General features: G+C 41.1%; 1 protein-coding gene across 1 annotated transcript; it reads left to right on the top strand.

The window, feature by feature from the left end:
- The first annotated feature begins 9,994 nt into the window (after positions 1 to 9,994).
- Positions 9,995 to 14,720, top strand: LOC5564668 (pancreatic lipase-related protein 2). The gene is made up of 4 exons (XM_021839182.1): positions 9,995 to 10,422; positions 13,041 to 13,312; positions 13,374 to 14,193; positions 14,257 to 14,720. The coding sequence occupies exons 1-4, from the start codon at positions 10,299 to 10,301 to the stop codon at positions 14,670 to 14,672; spliced, it is 1,632 nt and encodes a 543-aa protein (XP_021694874.1). The 5' UTR covers positions 9,995 to 10,298; the 3' UTR covers positions 14,673 to 14,720.
- The last annotated feature ends 7,696 nt before the right edge of the window (positions 14,721 to 22,416 follow it).

Below are 22,416 nucleotides of genomic sequence, written 5' to 3'. Positions count from 1 at the left end.
TTGTAGAATTGAACTGCTGACCTAGCAATTCCGGCTGTTGGGCATAAAGGTGTTGACGTTGCATAGCACGTGGCAGTGGTCCGATCCAAAGGTGATGACGGTGCATGTGACGTTGCACCTGTGGTGGCTGGTTCATGTCGTGACTCCTCCGGGGGGTGAAGAAGTGTCGTCCTCGATACTCAGCTCCTGGTTACCATGTCCTGGTGATTTGGTTTCTGGCTTCCTTTGGTGGGTTTTCCTCGATGTCCTTTTGTGGGTAAACCTTAAATGAATGAAGATAAGGTAAAGGGTGAAGAATAGTAGAGTCGACATCAGAGCGGTTCCTCCTAATAGACTCCATTTCCAAATCTGGTCGGTTTCGTGTTGAAGAGATACTTTTTCCAGTTTGCGTCTGTTCAGAAGGGTGGCTTTTTCTATTTTTGCAACGTCATGATTTTGCAAAATCTCGCTGTTTATCTGCAGATTGTGTAATGCTCCTTGAATAGACTCGCTTTCACTTATTTTTTCGGTAGATGTGAAATTTTGGTCCATAAATTCGATTGTACAATTTGAGAACGATACTATAAAATTTCCAGATAAGTATCTGTCGCTAGGACCGCAATTTGAGCGTAATTCTTGGTTTTTTGCATTTGAGATAAGAATTTTGTTATTGGTTATTAGTTTGGTTGTAGTTTCTGCGTTGATTTCCATGAGACATTGTGGCTCAGTTCCCATGATGAGTGGATAAATACACAGATCCTTGAATTCTTTGATAAAACTGTGTCTTTGGACGTAGTCGTCTGGTTTTGCAGTGGTGAAGAGTTGTTTTGCTTGTTTGATAAGGAATTGAGGGTAAGTCTTAATAATCGAATCGTTTTGACTCAATGGGTGGATTCGCATGATTGTCGATTCTTCTGTCTCCAATTCTGGAACATGTAATATGTAGAGTAAAGTATTTTCGCTAGTTGCCATTTTTGGTGTAACAAAATTGAGTGCTTCTTCCGGGATGTCTAGCTGGACTCCTTGATTTCTGAGTATATCCTTGATCAGATGAATTTCTTTGCCAGATAACATTCTGCTGTTTGTGACGTGCATTTTAGAAAAGAGTATCGCTTCTTGAACGCTTGTTAGAATTTTGTTGAGTGTATCTATGTTCAGTATGGTGGTGATGACGTCAAGTTCATCGAGAATGATTTGATTGATTTGTTGTTTTTCGATTAGTTCGTTGATGGTGGTTGTAAGTTCCGAAATTCTTTTGCCGATTTGGTGATTAATTTTTACTTGATGATTATTTTCGTTGACAAGTTCATTGAGGCTTCTGTCGATTATCCGTAGGTCTTGAGCATCTGGGCTGCCCGCTATCCACTTCCACGCTGTGCCGATGATGTCCCATCTTTTGGACCGTTTGTGCGATATTGGTTTGATTTGCATAAAATTAGAGTACAATTCTCGTATCTTGTATTTACTAATTTCAAATAAAGCGTTATTATTTTGTTTACGATACACCAAATTTGTGAGTTGATTGATAGTAATTTCTATGTCTGTTAGGTTGATCGGGTGTACAACTCGGATATTTCCTGTCTGAATTCTACATAGGCTGTTTTTTGCATCATTATCAAATCATTATGAAGATTCCTGATAGTTAGGTCTTGACATGAGATGTTTGTGAGAATGAGGGTGAATGTGATAAAGTAGTGAAGCATCTGGAAGCAAAAAGTTATAAAAGTAAATGGTGTTACATTTTTTTCGGTCTTTTGATTTTGTTTTTATGTCTTTTAATGTGACGGTTGTTTTTGAATGTTCTGTCTGTGACTTCATTTGCATTTGTTTTATTGGCTCTGGGTTGAGTCTTTGTGCGAATATTTGGAATAACATAAACTTCTTGCCCATCATTTATAATTGGAGGGTCTTCCTTATTAGAATTTTGAGAAATCATTTGTTTTTGTGCTTTACCCATGTTCAATTTTGCTTTAAGGAATAGCTCTTGGGCGTCTCTTATAATTTCTTCCGGGTTAACAATATTATTCTGGTTGAACAATATTTCATTTGGAGTATATTTAGTTGAAGAGTGTACAGAGTTGTTATATAATGCAACGGATAATTTTACAATTGATTTTGTACCCATTCCTCTGAATTTGTGCTTGTTGGTATTAAAAATTTCTATTATAGTAGAATGTGTACGCTCTATTTGTCCATTCGATTCTGACGAAGCGGCGTAATGAATTTGTGCCCCTAGCTGGCTAAGGAAATTTCTTAGTTGAATTGATTGAAAAGTGGTTTCATGGTCGGTGACAATTTCTCTGGGTACTCCAAAGGAGCTGAAATATTTTCCTAGTGCTTTCTGCACATGTACAAGATTTTTCGATTTCAAAACTATTAACTGTAAATGTTTAGAGAATGAATCTATTAGAGATAAGAAGCTGCATTTATCCATGATGAATATGTCCATGTGGACTCTATCTAATGGTTTTTCTGTTATTGGCCTGGGTGAAATTTTTATGTTAAATGGTCTGCGTTCATATTTGTGAGTATTGCATATTTCACATGAGTTTATAAAGGTTCTGATTTTTGAGTAAATATTTGGGAAAAAATATGATCTTTTAATTTTGGCTTCGACTTCAGTTATACCTCGGTGAGCTCTATTGTGTTCATTTATTATTATTTGATTCTGTCTTTCTTCATTTTGCACGTCTTCGACCATATTGTTAGTAAAAACGAAATGACCTTTTTGATTGAAGTTTTCTTTAAAGGACTCCTGTACCGTCTGGATAAGATTTTCTGGTGCCATAAGGGCTGTTTGTCTACCATTGTGGAAGGTTTTCAAAAGATGTGTGATATTTTCTTTTGTGTAGGTTTTCTGAGATACTATTGTTCTATGGTAGTTCTGGAAAAGGGTTTCTTGGATAATAGTATCTATACGGGAAATACGGAATATTATCTGATTTTTGAAATAATTTAAAGGGCGTTCCGTGAAATGAATATAGTTATTAGCTGAATCATCAGCTGAGTGAACAGTTTGGGAATCAAGGGAATCATGGGATTCAGGGGAGTTATTGGCAATGGAATCTGCATCATCTTCAAGATCTTCGGAACCTGAAAAATAAGGAATTTCATCATTATTGGTTTCATTAATATTTACTTCAACAGGCATTCTGCTTAGTGCATCTGCTACTACATTTGATTTGCCTTCTCTGTACTTGACTTCGTAGTCATAATCTTCCAGATCTAGGCGCCATCGCAAAATTTTTTGATTTTTCTCTGAACTTTTAATAAAAGTCAGAGGTTTATGGTCAGTTACTAAAGTAAATTTAGTCCCGTAAAGATATGGTCTGAATTTATTCACGGCCCATATGATTGCCAGCGCTTCCTTTTCGTTGGTAGCGTATCTGGTTTCTGCATCGTTTAGTGTTCTGGATGCAAAGGCGATTGGGCGTTCTATATTGTCTTGTATCTGAGATAGAACTGCACCTAATGCATATCCTGAAGCATCTGTTGTTACGATGAAAGGCTTATCAAACTGGGGATAGACTAAAACTTGATCTGTGGCAATTATCCCTTTGAGCGTATCAAATGCTGTGTGATACGATGAATCATTTATATTGATTGATGAATCTTTCTTGAGATATTTGGTCATAGGTCTAGTTATTTTTGAAAAATCCTTAATAAATCTTCTGTAATAACCTACTAAACCCAGAAACTGTTTAATCTCTTTCTGCGTTTTTGGTAGAGGCCACTTCAGAATTTTATCTATTTTTTCGGGGTTAGGTTTGACACCTTCATTTGAAATTATATGCCCTAGAAATTCGGTCTCTCGCTTGAGAAATTCACACTTATCGAGTTGGATTTTTAAGTTGAAATCCGATAAGCGTTTCAGGATAAGGCTAAGATTTTCTAAATGGTCTTTTAGATTATATCCGATAATAATTATGTCATCAAGATAGACATAACATTTGGTGCCGATATAATCTCCTAGGATATTGTTCATTGCTCTCTGGAATGTAGCAGGAGCATTCTTTAGGCCAAAGGGCATTCTCGTGAATTCAAAATGTCCTTTGTCCGTTGAAAAAGCTGTTTTTTCTATGTGGGCAGGATCCATCGGGATTTGATGGAAACCAGACTTTAAGTCGATCGTTGTGAAGTACGATGACTTTCCGAGGCTATCCAGAATATCCTCTATTTGAGGCATAGGGTATCTGTCGTCAATAGTGAGCTCGTTCAGCTTCCTATAATCTATTACGACGCGTACCTTTCTTTTGCCTGACGCGTCAAGTTTTTTCGGTACTACCCATATCGGTGAAGAGTATGGGCTTTTCGAAGGCCTAATGATGCCATTGTCTAGCATTTCTTCAATTTGCTGTTGGATATCGCCTTTAAAGTGGTGTGGGTAGCGATAGTTTTTTGTATAAATGGGAGAATCGTTTGTTGTTATAATTTTATGTTTTGTAGCTGACGTACATGAAAGTTTTTCTCCTTTCTTTTGGATCACTTCTTGGTGTTTGAAGAGAGTGCAAAGCAGTTCTTGTTTCTCTAGTTTCGAAAGATGATTTGTTCTAATTATAGACTCTATATCATTTTTGGAAATATGTTGAGAGTCAATCTTTTCTGGGAGAATTGTTTCAAAATTGTTTACTGTCAGTTGAAGTTTTGGAAGATTTTCTATGTTTTTGGTTGCAGAAATAACATGGATGGTCGATTTATTATTATGTGCTTTATATAGTCCTGGTTGAATGAAAACTTTTTTATGAAGTTTTTGGTATGTGGGTACTAACCAGTCTCCGTTGTTCATTGTATCAATAGTTATGAAATGATTGTAAAGTTTTTTTGCAGGGTAGAATTTTGAGTATGAAAATTGTTTATCCCTTAACGTAATGGTTTCATTCTCATAGTTGATTTGTGCTTTAAGTTTTGCAAGGGATTCTGACCCCAGAATTCCATCAAAGAAATAATGAAATTTCATTACGTAAAATTGCAAAGGTTTAAACGTATTTCCGAAAAGATCGAGTTCTCCTTTCGAAGTGACGTTGTTGACTCCGCAAACATTACTGATTTGTGTATTCGGTACGGTTTTAACGGATTCTATTATGTTTGGTGAAATAATATTTTTGTTTGCCCCAGTATCGATTAATATTTTTAACTGCTTTTTTGTTTTAGGATGATTCAGTTTCAAATATGGGAGGTAATTTAGGTTGTTTTTTGTGTGGGGTTGACCAAGTGAAAATTTAGATCTAGATCTACTTCTTCATCAGATTCAGTTTCTGAATTTAAATGTGATTGAGTTTCCTCTTCTTCCGTTACATGATTATTTATGGTTAACCGACTCCGAGTAGTTTTTGTGTCCATTGGTTCAGTTGTATCTTTATGTTCGGTTTTTATAAAAGGTTTCTTATTTTGATTGAAATTTGATGATCCTTGGGATTTATTTTCAAATATTTTGTTTTTGTTGAATTTTTGGTCTTGATTCAGGTTTCGAGCTACAACTTGTTTAGATTTGAATTTGCATAAGAATGCATATGCATCCTCAATATCCTTTGGTCGTGCAGCTTGTGCATAACCAAAGTACGGTTCTGAGAGTCCAGATATAAAGGCTGCTAGCGCATCCTCTTCAATGAACTCATTAATGGCGTCCCAATGATTTTTGTATGTATCTTTTTGTTTTGCTAGAGTCTTAATATTTTGTATTATTTCTTTGGATTTTCGGTGGTAAGTATGGATAGACATATCTTCGGTCATTTTACAATGCCATAATTGGCTCTTGTATGTTGACAATTCGTGTCTATCTCCCAAGGCGTTCGTCAATATTTCTTTTAAATCTTCAAATTTGTCCGGATTTCCGGCTAAGCAAAGAATGTCTTTTGCTTTGCCTTGAACTTTATTAGATACCGCAGTAAAGTACATTCTAAACTGCTGAGCTGATACATGTGGTTTTAATACATTAAGGGTTTCTTCTGCTGTTTCCAGCCATGAACTTAATTGTTTTCTATTGCCGTCAAATATGGGGATCATTTTGATCGGGTCTGGAATTTTGAATAGCTGGTCGATGTTACTTATAGGTTGATGTGCGATAACGTTTTCTTGAGTTTGATTTGTTTGCGTTTGAATTTGACTGAAATACGTGGCATGTTCTGTTTGTTGTTTTGCCAGTGCCTCCATCATCTGCATCATCGTTTGCAGTTTGGCATTGACTTCTTCCATATTGTTGTTGTCGTTTAGAGAAAGGATTTCTAGTGAAGGGATGTTCTTTATTGGAATATGTGCTAAGTCTCCCGAATCGGTAGACTCAGAGCTGTCTGAATCTGAAGACACGCACGCGCTGTTTCTAATTTTAGATAACAAGTGGTGAGTTTGCTTCAGACTGTTTCTTACTTTATGCTCCTTTGGCATGACATGCACTTAGAGGATAAAAGCAAGCTATAGTTTTGTTTGTTTTGAGCCGTACGATCTCTCGGAACTCGTATGACTCCCGAAATGTAATTCTCTTAGAACTTCACAATTTCGGTTGGAGGGGAAGCTCTCTTAGAACTCTTCTCACTCCAGGGGTTTAGCAAATTTTAATTTCTTAATGAGTTCGAGCCTTTCTCTTAGAACGGGCTTCAAACTCACGGAAAAATAAAACGCCAACCTAGGCGATGTTTTCACTTTCACTCGTATTTCGGTGTGGAATAGAGGATAAAGAAAAAAAACACTCACCTTGCAATCGTTGTGCGTGGGTTCTCTCGACGTCCAACTTCACGCGGTGGAACCTCAACTCCGCTGCACCCTCGATGTTAGCGAATGCTTTCGCGGGTTCACTTCGATTCTGGCTGGTAGACCAGAGTCACTACACTGTTTTTCGCGAAATTGTTTTTCGAGCACTGCACGGCTGCGCCAATCCTGGGTTTGCTGGCGGTTCGGGCTTTTTAAAAAACACTTAACTGATTTTCCTCACTAAATCACTTTATTACTTAAGCCGAAACGCAATGAAACACGGATAAAAATAAACTGAACACCGGTCACGGTCAGTCCGGTGGTTTTGTAGAATTGAACTGCTGACCTAGCAATTCCGGCTGTTGGGCATAAAGGTGTTGACGTTGCATAGCACGTGGCAGTGGTCCGATCCAAAGGTGATGACGGTGCATGTGACGTTGCACCTGTGGTGGCTGGTTCATGTCGTGACTATATATATATATATATATATATATATATATATATATATATATATATATATATATATATATATATATATATATATATATATATATATATATATATATATATATATATATATATATATATATATATATATATATATATATTATATATATATATATATATATATATATATATATATATATATATATATATATATATATATATATATATATATATATATATATATATATATATATATATATATATACAGCCATTCCATGAAAAACCGATCTAGTGGGTCTCCGAATTCCGTTAAAATTTGCTATTTTGTTCCTTATCCGAAATAAGGATACATGTATTTTTGGATTTTTTGATTAGGGTGAACATCAGTGTTGTTCAGACTCATTTCCCCGAAAATAACATTTTCCGAACTACGAAGCCACGAACTACTACAACCATGCTCTATCCTCCTAAGATAGAAAAGCAGATGGTTAAGCTTGAGTACTGCACACAAAATCGATCAATTTTGATCCCAGAGAGCCACAATTCAAGTTTCGGTGAAATGAAATGAGTGAAACTTGAATTGCGGCCCACCGAGATCGAAACTGTCGGATCCAATGTGCAACACTCAAGCCCTACCACCTCCCCCTCCATCTCAGGAATATAACGCACAGATTAGATTTGTAATGTTTAAAAAAAGTTATAACTTTTGAACAGCTTAACCGATTTCCAATCTTTTTGTAAGGAATGCAAGCTTAAAATTTCAACTATTCCGACTACTTTTAGGATGGGGTATCGGCCCATGACTTGAATTGCCCCCATCCCTGCTCTGTCTATCGGAAGGAACTCGATACGGTTCTGCATAATAGATCATTAAAAAAACCAAAACGGCCGCTATGGAAAGCATAGAAAGCGCCGCCGTAGCCCAATGTGATGGATTTTACTAAGGTGGCGCAGATCATTGATACGTGCCACTAGTTCTCTCTTTCATTCTCCCGCTGTTCTTATGCAGCGCAAATAGTGACGTCACTATTTGCGCTGCATAAGAACAGCGGGAGAATGAAAGAGAGAACTAGTGGAACGCATCAATGATCTGCGCCACCTTAGTAAAATCCATCACATTGGCCGTAGCCTTGTGTGTTTGACAGAACAGCAATGCTGTCACAATGTAAAATCCCATATACAGTGGCGCCTTTGTTTTGATGCGGTGAGCACTGACAAAAACTACCTTCAATGATCCATTGCAACGTCGCACTTCGTTTCGGTTGTCGACTGCCACAACAGCAGCTGTTTGGAGGACGCAAATATAGAAGTTCTTCTGCGGTTTTTGGCATCTCGGACAGAGTAGTATTTGATCATTTGCTTGTGTCACTTGCGTTAGAAGTGTTTGATCTTTTGATCGTATCGTTTGCTTCTGCGAGGGCAAGCGATGAACACTTTTTCGACATACGTTTATCGAATAATATCGTGATTCCGGTTAGGCGTGAACATATCATGGATCGCATCACCAATCAAAGGTGACTCCCAGATCTTTACCAAATGCAGCCCGTCGTTTTTTATGGCTGAAAAGGTAAAAAGTATTGTATTCAAAATAAACTGTTGATAAAAAACCTCAGTCAACGGAGCAGTTTTTCCAAAGATGTTGATAAATCTAAACACAGGACTAGTTATTTTCATTGTCTACTTTTCATCCACTTTAGTCCGCTGTCGCTACTGGAGCGGAATCGTTTCTTGTTACCACACGGTTGTCTATGCAAGTTATACCCTAAAAGCGTTAGATATAATAGTGGTGATGTCAGAACCACAATCTAAAGGCAGCTCAGCTGATGGTTCAAGATCAATTGCCGGTGGCAGCGAACCTGCAGCAATGTTCGCATGACCTTCGAAATGTACGGCTTCTTTTTCTTCTGTCCTTGTCTTCTTATCGCCACTGAAGTCCATGGCTAGCGTTTTTCAGCTGAAGATTTATCTGGTTGTTGCGGTGCTTCTTGATGTCCCAAATCTCATGGACCTTTGAATATGTCGGTTTTTGCTCTTCCAATCCTGTGTCGTGCGTGATATATCGTTGGTGACCAGCTCCTCCAGTGTGATGGTTTCAGCTTGACCCGACTCCTAGCTTCGATAGCAAATCACGTCCTAAAGTCGGCCTTCTCCAATGACTCCAGACCACAGATAAATACCAGACGTTCAATATTCTGCTCAATTGAGTGATGAACTTCTGCAGTTCAAGTACCTTACAGTGCCATTTCTGGAGAACAAAACGAAGTCGTCGGCTTAGCTCTTCTCATGTAGAAGACAGTTGTGTTGTAGTCCATCGATTCACCGTATTTATATGATCAGAATCATTCCAATCCATACCGCTTTCAAAATCTCCGGGAAATCTGCACCACCCAACACCGTTTGGGTGCAATAGAAGCACAGCATCACACGACTTCGTCCGTTGCACCCTTACAACAGCAAAACAAAAAATCTAGAACATGCAACAGCGTTAGCGCACATGTCCGTCACGCTGACCTTCGGCTTATCGGTTGCTGTTATGAGAGCGCTTTCGCGGCGTTACTGTTCGCCGATCGAGAGATCCTCGAATTCCATTACTCATCGTTGAATTCGGGACAGCGATGCAATCGTACCGGACATGATTGATGAGATTGCTTGTTTTCTGTAAAACGTGACGATCTTAAATTACGTAACAACCACAAAGAGAAGGATGTAACGGATGCGTTACAATACGCATACGTCTTCGAACAATGTGCGTTACTGAAGAGATAAAATCAATTTAGAGTTTAATTGCGCGATCGACGGGACACTGTCCATGGAGGGCTCCCTTCACATCGATGCAAATCATAATTGCCACAAGTTATGATTCCGTTTTGCCACACACAGCTTTTTTCATTACTGATAATCGAGAAGAGCTGCCGAAGACAGCGATTGCGCTGATCAACCGGCAGTATTTCTGTGCAAGTCGTCGAGTGCGGTGCCAAGTTGGATTAAGTCGGACGAGCGTTAATTGTTTGTTAGTTGGAAGAACTAGCGGTCAAAAGTCAACTTGCGGTCTGTCAATAAGTGGTTAATCTGCGTTTGTGAAACTTGTGAGTGTATAGTGAGAGCGAAAGGGTAAGTTCAGGAGAATCATCGTTCGATGACGTATAACTGATAGGGATCGCCGGGATACGACTAAGGAGTACGACGTCATGGAAGTTACAAACCACACAGGATTTCTGCTGCAAACCATGCTGTATATGGCCAATCACCAGTGGAACAACAGTCTGTACAATACGATCCATAATGTGACGTCCACCAGTAATGGCACTATGCGTAAGTTGAGAGGGATTGTTTGCTACTGGTTATACGAGACGGCCGACCGTGACCTTTGGACGGCTTTTATTTCTTATCGCACAGAAAAAAATAGGAAAACAAATATTTTTGTGATGCTAGAAATACGGAATCCTAACAATTTCCTCATCGCATCTTAGGAGTTTAGAGACAATATTTTGTTCAGTGTAATAGTAATACACACCATCAGAATCTTTCGTGTATCGAACTACAGTCGACTCTCCACATCTCGATGTTCTACATCTCGATATCTCTCCCTATGTCGATGATTTCAAAAGTCCCTTCAGTCTGCATACATTTTTACTCTCCATATCTCGTTATCATCCTTATGTCGATATCTCCATATCTCGATGTGTTTCTGTTGATTGTTTGTTCTCAATTTTCTCTCCGTATGTTAATATGTCCAATATCGAAGGTTGCTAGACCAAAGATTTGGGATTCAAAACAAATTAGGAACGTAAAATGACGTCTGTTTGTGTATTACTTTCTTGGCAACGGAGTGTTTTTCAATCTAGTATTCCTCAAAAAATTTGTTCTTTGTCTCGATCACTCCCTATCTCGATGGTCCCTTCGATATCGAGATGTGGAGAGGCGACTGTAATTGGTCCGCAAAAATCGAATTGTAGTAAGCGTGTATTAGCAAAAATATCAAAGCAAGCTTTAATTGATCAGTTGATTACAGTAAGGACCCGATTTTGTCAGCCACTCGATGAATTTTAGGCTGACAAAATGGGAAACCTGACAAAATCGGGTCATTTTATTTTGTTCCTGTTTTTCAAATTTTGACGTGTTACATGATTACATGGACTTTTAAAAGGGCGATGGATATGGGCGTAGCCAGTGTTTTTAACAGGGGCTCCCCCCTCCCTTATATAAGTAATATCGATTTTTAACACTTAATAAAAGGCATTGCCATTGCCCCCTCTGGCTACGCCCATGCGTGCATGACATCAAACATCACCATCAATTTTAATGTAAACGTGGTAAAACATGACGATAACAATTTTTTGACAAATTTAAAATAGGCTGACAAAATCAGGTCAAAAAGCTGACAAAATCGGGGGTAGACAAAATCGGGTCAGTACTGTATTATTCGTATTAACAGAAAACAGAAAACAGAAAACAGAAAACAGAAAACAGAAAACAGAAAACAGAAAACAGAAAACAGAAAACAGAAAACAGAAAACAGAAAACAGAAAACAGAAAACAGAAAACAGAACAAAACTCATAATTCAAAATTCAAAATTCAAAATTCAAAATTCAAAATTCAAAATTCAAAATTCAAAATTCAAAACTCAAAATTCAAATTCAAAATTCAAAATTCCAAAATCCAAAATCCAAAATCCAAAATCCAAAATCCAAAATCCAAAATCCAAAATCCAAAATCCAAAATCCAAAATCCAAAATCCAAAATCCAAAATCCAAAATCCAAAATCCAAAATCCAAAATCCAAAATCCAAAATCCAAAATCCAAAATCCAAAATCCAAAATCCAAAATCCAAAATCCAAAATCCAAAATCCAAAATCCAAAATCCAAAATCCAAAATCCAAAATCCAAAATCCAAAATCCAAAATCCAAAATCCAAAATCCAAAATCCAAAATCCAAATCCAAAATCCAAAATCCAAAATCCAAAATCCAAATCCAAATCCAAAATCCAAAATCCAAAATCCAAAATCCAAAATCCAAAATCCAAAATCCAAAATCCAAAATCCAAAATCCAAAATCCAAAATCCAAAATCCAAAATCCAAAATCCAAAATCCAAAATCCAAAATCCAAAATCCAAAATCCAAAATCCAAAATCCAAAATCCAAAATCCAAAATCCAAAATCCAAAATCCAAAATCCAAAATCCAAAATCCAAAATCCAAAATCCAAAATCCAAAATCCAAAATCCAAAATCCAAAAATCCAAAATCCAAATCCAAAATCCAAAATCCAAAATCCAAAATCCAAAATCCAAAATCCAAAATCCAAAATCCAAAAATCCCAAAATCCAAAATCCAAAATTGATTTAGATTCCGATTCTGATTCTGATTCTGATTCTGATTCTGATTCTGATTGTCTGATTCTGATTCTGATTGTCTGATTCTGATTCTGATTCTGATTCTGATTCTGATTCTGTGATTCTGATTCTGATTTCTGATTCTGATTCTGATTTGATTCTGATTCTGATTCTGATTCTGATTCTGATTCTGATTCTGATTCTGATTCTGATTCTGATTCTGATTCTGATTCTGATTCTGATTCTGATTCTGATTCTGATTCTGATTCTGATTCTGATTCTGATTCTGATTCTGATTCTGATTCTGATTCTGATTCTGATTCTGATTCTGATTCTGATTCTGATTCTGATTCTGATTCTGATTCTGATTCTGATTCTGATTCTGATTCTGATTCTGATTCTGATTCTGATTCTGATTCTGATTCTGATTCTGATTCTGATTCTGATTCTGATTCTGATTCTGATTCTGATTCTGATTCTGATTCTGATTCTGATTCTGATTGAGGTTGAGATTGAGAATGAGGTCCTACAGCTTTGTCCTTTTGCCTATTTGTAACACACTTACAACGTGAATGATCGCTTCTCCTTCATCTTCAGCCGTGGACGACAACCTAACGCGCTGTTACGGCGTCTACGGATGCTTCCCACTCGGATATCCCTGGGTGGACGAAAAGCGCCCCCTTGCCTACCATCCGCGGTCGCCGGCCCAGGTGGACGTTCGGTTTCCCATCTTCAACAAGCCCGTTCGCGTCCATCCCAAGTTCGTGGACATCAACGATCCGGACGAGGTCAAGCACCTGGGCGTCAATCCCAATGGGCGGCTCTACGTGGTAACGCACGGTTACATCGAATCCGGTGATCGACCTTGGGTAACGCGTTACACATGCCTAGATATAACTGAACCTGTTTAACATTCTACCCATCTTGAAGGTTCACGACTTGGTCCACGCCTTCCTGGAGAACGACCCCGATGGTACGGCCTCTGTGATGATCATCGACTGGCGCAAGGCTTCAACACCCCCGTACACCCAATGCGTGGCGGACATCCGGCTGGTCGGAGCCATAACTGCCCACGTGATCCACATGCTCTACCACGAGCTTGGAATGCGAAACCTCGACAAAGTTCACCTCCTAGGCCACTCGCTTGGAGCACACGTCTGTGGTTACGTCGGCTATTACGTCCAGAGGGACTTCGGTCTGAAGCTGGGACGCATCACCGGAATGGACCCTGCCGAACCGATGTTCTCCGACACGGATCCGATCGTTCGCCTGGACACCTCGGATGCCAAGTTCGTGGACATTATCCACACGGATGCCACTCCGTGGGTCGAGCGTTGGCCACGTCCTGGCGGACTCGGAATGTACCAAGCGATAGGTCACGTGGACTTCTACCCGAACGGAGGCAACAATCAGGCCGGGTGTAACGATCCTATGCAGAAGTTCATCAACAAGCAGAACGATTCGTTCTTCTGGGGATTCCAGGAGTTCTTCGGATGCAATCACCTACGGTGTCACCAATTGTATACGGACGCCATTCCGCAGCGGTGTCCATTCGTGGCCATCGGATGCGAATCGTACGAGAAGTTCTTGGCGGGAGATTGCTTCGAGTGCGATGAGGACGGACATTACTGCATCGACTTCGGGCCGAACGCTTGGAACACTTACCGGAGGTTGATCGAGAACGGAGTGATGATTGAACCTCGGCCCATCCGGGCCTACATGATCACTGGCGATGACGCACCTTTTTGTCGTAAGTCAAGAGCGTAGATAACACCAAGACAACTGTTCAAACTTTCCCCCATTTCATTCGCAGGAACCCACTACAAGGTGATCATGTTCGTATCGGAGAGCGATGAGAGCCTCGTCCACGGAGGCGAAATCGGTAAGATGGCGGTAGAGATGCTAGGAAGTCAGCGGGAACGTTCCGGACGGATGGATCTTTCGCAGGAACCGCTCTACTTCGAACCGGGGAAGAACTACTCGGCTGTCGCTGCCGGCAAGGACGTCGGAATGCCCAAGCGGGCCTTCCTCAGCTGGGAGTACAAGACGAATCCGATGAACCCGTTTACGTGGAGGGTGATGAATACCCCACGGGTTTACGTGGCTTATATTGTCGTGCAGACGCTGGAGCATCGATCCCGGCAGAAGTTCTGCCCGCTGAATGAGATACCGGTGAAGGCGGATCAGGATAATGAGTTCCGGGAGGAGTATTGCAGTAAAGATTCGTGAGAGGGAGGGTTTAGTATTTTTAGAATAAAATGATATAATCTTGTTAAACTTTGTGTTTTTGTTGTAGATTACAGATATCCCTGGCTTATCGAGGGATAAAAGGTACTTCATAGACAATTAAGTGTATATTGGAGTTGTACAAATGTTTTCTGTTTTAAAACCATAACAAAACCTGTAATTCTACTTGGAAGTTAATCTGCCAACGCTCCTCGTCGGACCTATCATTTCATCAAAACTTCGTCTCAAGTACCCGACGTTGCTTTCATCTGCATTGTTGATGATTGCTCTCATTGTTCTCCGACAGCCCTCAAACTCACCCTTCTTTGGTAATGCAGCCTCGAGGCGCTGCGCTTATACAGATGCGATATCCGCTTACCATAGGCCCTCTAGATCATATCGAGGCTGGCGTACCGAAAATTGTTGATGACGGATATTTTTGGGTGCAGTTTAGCCATTATCAGATAGGTAGTCGATATTAGCACCTAAAATGGTCCAGACGTCGATATTATCGGAGAAGTGTAGTCTATCAACCAAAACGTGGTCGATTTGTGATTGTGTCGACTGTGTTGAGCTCCAGGTGTACCGATACGGAAGGCGTTGCTGGAAGTAAGTACTAGAAATAGATATATCACAGATAGCAGATGTTTATGCTAGCACAAAAATCTTCCGTAAACCTGTGTAAATATTCAAACTAAAACACGTTGAAATCACTAGCGCCGCCACACAGCTTATTGTGTCAAACAGTGGTGAATATCACTATCTTGGAATATTTCATATTCACCACTCACATTGTCATGGGAACTTAGCGATGACAGCGCCACCAAGATGTTGTGTTGCTTTTAAAAATAACCATTAGTTGTCTTACACAGTTCTACAATCGAACTTAAACGTCTGTTATCTGTGGCTATATTCTTGGAGGCGGCCAAATAAATCGTCGTAAGTCGATGGGCGCCAAACTTTCCAATAGTCAATCTGAACTCCTCGTCCCGGTCAACTGGAGCGTTTAAATCTCCGATGATCACCTTGTCTTCGTGACTTGGGCAGCGATCGAATTCACGTTCAAGCTGTGCGTATTATGCTAAAGATGGAAAATGGGACTTTGACATTCAATCTGCACACCCTTTCGTTTATAGGATACTATCCGAACACGCGATTCTGTATGTCGCCGATCACGATATAATGGTCGAATCCAGCGGTGTACTAAATTTATTCGGTCTGAGAATTGTGACAGTTGAGCGGGGTACGCTCCCGTAAGATCCCCACGTGATCTGGACCCGCTCTAGTGTCAACATTCTTCGACCGAGTTAGCTTAGTACACCAGTGGATAATAGGCTAAACACGGACGAAATCTGAGGGCCAAAGGTCTTATACACTGGTGTACTAAACCACGTGGGGATCATACGGGAGCGTGCCCCGCTCTAGTGTCACAATTATTGAACCGAGTGAATTCAGTACGATGGTGGATTAGACCATCGAGTTCAATGTTCCGTATTTCCAGGTTAATACTGAGCTACAATGATGTGAGCGGCAACGCGGTACGGCAGGTTTTGACAGAAAATGTATGGGTTAACGTCAGCGCAGCGTTGTCGCTCACGTCATTGTAGCTCAGCCTATATATCGGAAAGTAGGGAACCAAAAGAAATCTGCCAATGCTTTGCCGTCATTTAAAATGTTTCAACCAAGGTACCTGTAATGCTTAGGTACATTGATCTAAGCAGTCAGTAGATGCGGAGTGTGGTATACTGAGAAGAAGGTGGAATGGATCATTGAAGGTAGTTTTCGCAAGTGCTCACCGCATCAAAACAAAGGCGCCACTGTATATGGGATTTAACATTGTGACAGCATTGCTGTTCTGTCAAACACACAAGGCTACGGTGGCGCTATCTATGCTTTTCATAGCGGCCGTTTTGGTTATTTTAATGATCCATTGACAGCTGGCGAGTTTGTGTACATGAGTTTCTTTTCAATAACTTGGAAAGTCAGTAGCTAGGACTTGTTTGTTTATCACGCAAGTGAAAATTCCTCGCGCATCAGCATTCTCACTATTTGCTGCGTTGTTTGTCTGTCCGGACAAGTAGGTTCTTTAAAGTAATTATCATTTATTTAAATTACATAAAATTCCGCTTATATTTTAGAACTTGTGACCATCCTACAACACAAGATAAAGCTGATTTTGGTGTCTTCGGCGTGAAATTTTGTTGAATTTTCTATTCAACTTGCAGAGCATCTGCCGTTAAATGGAAGGCTTTTAAAATTATTCCAGCAGAATAGAACGGGACGGCCTCAAATAGAGAGTTACCATTATGTGAAAAGTATCTCAACCAAATTCTTAACAGCATAAGAGCGTGCACTCTGAGCGTATTTTCGAAGAAACTCCTGAGGATTCGCTGGGAAGCGTATCAAAACCATTGCATACGGCAGTAGAAAAAAAGATTTCAAATAAAGATAAAACTTGCTTCAAGCATTCATAGAAGATGACTTGTGAGACCAAAGGCAGGTTACGAAGTGGAATCACGCCGTTCGGAGGAACAAACTCTGGGAAAATACGGGATTATCGGAGACGATTGTAAAAGCACGCGGCGTCGTTGCGAATCGTTTATAAACTATAGAGAAAAGAATCAAAGTGTGTTGAATGGACAAGGTATGATAACCATATAGTAGTGCGCGATCTTGCAGCACAAGGTGTATGATAGAGGGGCGCACCGTTGTACCGGCTAACACTCCTCCTCAACGTAAGGCCCTCGATCAGCCGCGAGTCCGAGTTGTTCAGCAAAACGCTTATGCTTCACCGCTCCAAGCGGTTTCGTGAGGATGTCCGCCTTCATCTCGTCAGTGGGACAGCACTTCAGGTTCACGACACCACGGTCGACTAAGTTACGGATGAAGGACTAAGACACGGATGAAGCACTGTTCTCTCCGAGTGCACAAAAGTTAGACACCCTTGGTTGTCTTTATTGATCAGGGTGGGATCCGTTTGTTTCTCGCCCAAGTCTTGAAGTAGTCGCCTTGAGAGGCTAACGCAATCCTGTCATCGGCTCGTCAAAGTCACAGCTCCACCACCGAAAAACAATACATATCCGGTCATGGATTTTCTCGTCCTGGGGTCACCGGCCCAGTCCGCATCCAAGAATGCCTCCAGCATGGAAGTTGTGTCTCCTCCAAGCCTCAGTCGCCAATCAGCTGTACCTTTTAGGTACCGGACGACCCTTTTTGCTCCTGTCCAGTCACTCTCATTCGGAGCCTCGAAGCTCCTTCCTAATATGGAAGCACTCGTTGCGATATCGGGTTGAGCACAAGTTGCTATGTACATTAGAGCTCCTACAACGCTACGGTACTTCGTGTTGTCCGAGAATGCCTCGCCTTTCTCCTCCATCTTCAGATGGCCCGTGTCCATTGGAGTTCGTGCAATTTTCGCGTTCTCAGGTCCGAGACTCTGGATCAACTTGCGAATGTACTGCTGTACACCCAAGCTAAACACTCCATCTGCATCTCTACGAATCTCCAATCCCAAAAAGAATCTCGGATCACCCAGCCAGTTCACCTCGAAGTGGTTCTTCAGCTCTTCGTACACCCTTGTAATCTCCTCCTCAACTGCGCATCCAACTAGCAAATCATCAACGTATACAAGGAGATACTCTGTTCGTCCATTCGGGGCAGTGATGTACAAGCAGGGATCGGTGGGACTCGCAGTGAAGCCCATTGCCTTCAGAACACTGGATAACTTCTTGTTGCAGCAACGGGCGGACTGCTTAAGTCCATAAATGCTTCGTCGCAATCGGCATACCTTCGTCTTTTGGCCGCGCACTGCGTAGCCGGTTGGCTGCCGCATGTAAACCTCCTCTTTAATCTCGCCATAAAGATAAGCGGTCTTGATATCCAGGTGTTTCAAAACCAGTTCATCCCTTCCAGCTATAACCAGCAGTGTCCTCAATGTCGAATAATGAGTAACGGGAGCGAAGATCTCGTCATAGTCGACGCCGAACTTTTGAACGTGATCTTGAGCCACCACACGAGCCTTGAAACGCGTCACTTGTCCTGCTTCATTCTGCTTGACCTTAAACACCCAGCGGCTTCCCACAACCTTTCGTCCTGCTGGCAGTTGCGGATTCCCAGGTACCATTACGCTCATGCGACCGGATTTCGTCATCCATCGCCTGCTTCCAGGAGTCACGTTCCGCACAGTTTACTGCTTCGTTGTAGATCACCGGCACTTTCACCATTTGCGTGGCTGCACCCACATCAAAATCGGAATATCGGTTGGGCATTTTACCGCGATTCTTTCGCTTTCCACGCATCTCACTCACTGGATTATCTTCGTCACTCATCAAATCGTCATTGTCACTCATCGGATAGTCAGTGTCATTTATCGGTTCATTTTTGATTGCCAAGGGATCTTCTGCCAATTCTGGCTCTTCTTCCACGTACTCTTCGCACTCATCAAATTCTTCGTCGTTAGACTCTTCGCACTCTTCACCTGGTACAGGGTCAGCAATCGGTTGCTCTCTTCCCTCCAGTTGCCGTGCCGGTGTGAATGGAATACCATCCTCTTCGTTCAAGATTCCTTTTTCGCCAGACGGATCCTTTGCTTCGTTCATTTCGAGAAACCGTGTATCACGGCTTATGGTGACCTTCAACGTTGCCTGATCGACGAATCGATAGGCCTTGTGTTGGTCCGAATAGCCGATGAACACCAGCTTCTGGGCTTTACCGTCGAACTTTCCGCGTTTTACCGCTGGGATATGAACCCAAGCTTCGCTGCCGTATATCCGCAAGTGGTCCAACTTCGGCTTCCTACCATGCCACTTTTCGTATGGAGTAGCATCAACCGATTTTGAGGGCAGCCTGTTCTGCAGGTAAGCAGCGATAAGGACTGCCTCACCCCAGAACCTATGGTCCAGCTTCGCATCCAGAAGCATCGCTGTGGCCATTTCCTGCAGATAACGGTTGCGCCGCTCGGCGACGCCGTTCTGCTGAGGTGTGTATGCCGTGGTATATTGCACCTTTATTCCCTCAGCAGCGAAAAACTTCTGCAGTCTCTCATTGGCATACTCGCCACCACCATCTGATCTTACTATACACGGCTTTCTGCCAAACAAAGTTTCCACATACCTGACGTATTCCATGAGTCGATCGGCTGCCTCAGATTTCTTGCTAAGCAAGTACACGACAATGTACCGGCTGTAATCATCGATTACCGTCATGAGAAAACGCTTTCCTCCCGGTGTGGTGGTGCGCATCGGACCACACAGATCGGTGTGCACCAGATCTAGGACCTGTGTTGACTTCCTTTCGGCCGTTTTCGGAATGGCCGTTCGAGGCACCTTACCCTCAAGACATACCTCACATATGAGGTGGATTCCACAGTCCTTCACCTTCACACCATCAGCAAGATTACACATTTTCTGCACTACCGTGGGGTCTCGGTGCCCAAATCTTCGGTGCCATTGGTGCTGACACAATTCATTGTGCCGAGCACTGTTCGCATTTCTCACTACTTCGGACACTTTCAGATGATACACACATCCACGAAGATCACCCTTGGCAACCACCTTTTCGGAATCGTCACAAATGTCACAACTGTTCTCTGCAAACACCACTTTCAATCCTTTTGCGGTGAGCCTTGGCACAGACACCAAGCTGCTACACTTTTTCCGCGACACTATTCGAGTTCTTCACGTCACTTTTCATTACGCGCTCATGCGAGGGACCACTACCTCGCTCCCTGCGCCGTTCGTGTTCGTCGAGAAGTTTTGATTGAACGAGCTCGGTTGTCAAATCTAATCTTGGTCAGAGCGACTCTCTAACGCTGTCACGAGCCCACCGTATGACTCGGGCAAACTGCGAAGCATCATCGAAATTTTCATCGGCTGTTCCAGCTTCAAATCGGCATTTTCCAGCCGACTAAACAACTCCTCAACCTCGAACAAATGAGCCTCCATGTCTCCACCTTCCACTAGGTTTAGGTGACACAACTTCCGTAGAAGACTCACTCGAGAAGTGACCGTCTCCTTTTCATGGTAATCACGAAGCGCTTTCCAAAAATCTTTTGCGTTAGTCGCACCCTTCACGAGGCTATATTGACTGTCTTCAACACATAGCCCCATGGTAGCCCTCGCCTTTTTGTCATTCGTCGACCACTTAGGCGTCACGGGCTCCGGCTTTGGTTCTTCCACCACATACCAAAGCTCTTCGCGAATCAAGAGCATCTCCATTCTGAACTTCCATGACTGCCAGTTTTGGTTCTTCAGTTTGGAGAATTTGCTTAGCGCTTCCATCCCGACACACACGAACAAAACAATTTTTCGGTCCGGCAAAGCACACGCACACTAATGAACCGCGAAAGCACCCGCCGAAAACGAGCAAATCGCGACCAACTTTGCACCGCGAAAAATCGACCGGAAAAACACTTTTTCATCGGAACTTCCACGGCCTAACTGTGAGCCAGTACAAAGTGATCACGCTTCGAGAACAACATGAAATCGGATTATCGGAGCGATGTAACAAGCACGCGCGTCGTTGAATCGTTATTTACTATAGGAAACAATCAAGTGTCAAGGAGGAATCACGCGCCTTGGCAACTTCTTTTGGGCGCCCTTTTGGCTTTCATGATAATTATGTGGTTAAATTTATCAAGGAATCAATGTCATAAAACTGCATCGCTAACTACAGCAAGTCTAGAGTTAAGCCCTCAACATGAATTTAATCAGAATTGACCTTTTATCTATTATAGAGTTAGATTTTTTATGCTAATTCAGATCATTGTGAATAGATAGATTGTGAAATTATTATCAAAATCCACCAAAATATTGTTGAGACTTAAATATTCACTAATTTAGAGTAAATTGTAGTTCTTCTAGATAAGTGTTGAAGATTATCTAAAAGATGTTTTGAAGAAATTCATAACAAAATTATTGTTCATGAGACGTATCTGCAAAATCATGAGCATAACATTTTAGAAATTATTTTTAAAATCACTGAATCATTTTTTTTATTCTCTTGAATACAATGTTCTTACTACATTTGTCTTTGGTTAAGCCTGATTTGCTACTGAAAAGAAATCGCAGAAGAAATTTCTCGCCGACTCTTTGCAGAAATTTTCTTCAGCGACACCCGTTTGAACTGACATTTCTTTTCAACTGCGTACTGCGATCAGAAAATGCGCTTCCTTTCCTTGCAGGAATTTCCCATGCATCAAGATAGGCCAAAAAATTACTTTCCAGCAGTGAATCAATCAACTTCAACTTTAACAAAAATAAAGAGACTGCTGAAACTTGTATACTGATTTTTCTTATAAACTCCTCAAGAAAACATTTTTACAGTTGTTTAGCCTAGAATTTTCCCATAAATTGAAGAAAATTCTTCTAATCCTTTGGATAAAGTTCAAAAAAAAATTAAAAAGCTTTTCATATTTTTAAGTACCGTAAGGACGCCATTCACCGCTCATTTAACAGCATTTCAACACATTAAATTCTGTCAAAAATCCGTTTTTTCGATATTTTTCGCAACTTTTTGCGCTAGACGCAAGATAAAACTTTTTTTTGTAGGAAAGAAGTTAGAATGTGAACAACGCATAATGGTACCGAATGACATGTATGCCAATAATACATGTGTAGGGCGCCATTCACCGCTCATCCTAAGTATGAGGTTCTAGGCAGCTATGAAGCATTTTTCGATCTGCCATAATAAAATCATTGTTCAACTCATCTTTACCGCCTTAAACAGCCTAAAATTATTTTTTTTTTTG

This window comes from Aedes aegypti, chromosome 1, assembly GCF_002204515.2.
Source record: "Aedes aegypti strain LVP_AGWG chromosome 1, AaegL5.0 Primary Assembly, whole genome shotgun sequence".
In the NCBI taxonomy this organism is placed as follows: domain Eukaryota; kingdom Metazoa; phylum Arthropoda; class Insecta; order Diptera; family Culicidae; genus Aedes; species Aedes aegypti.
The sequence above is the reverse complement of the archived record's forward strand: the minus strand, read 5'-3'. Positions and strand labels throughout refer to the sequence as shown.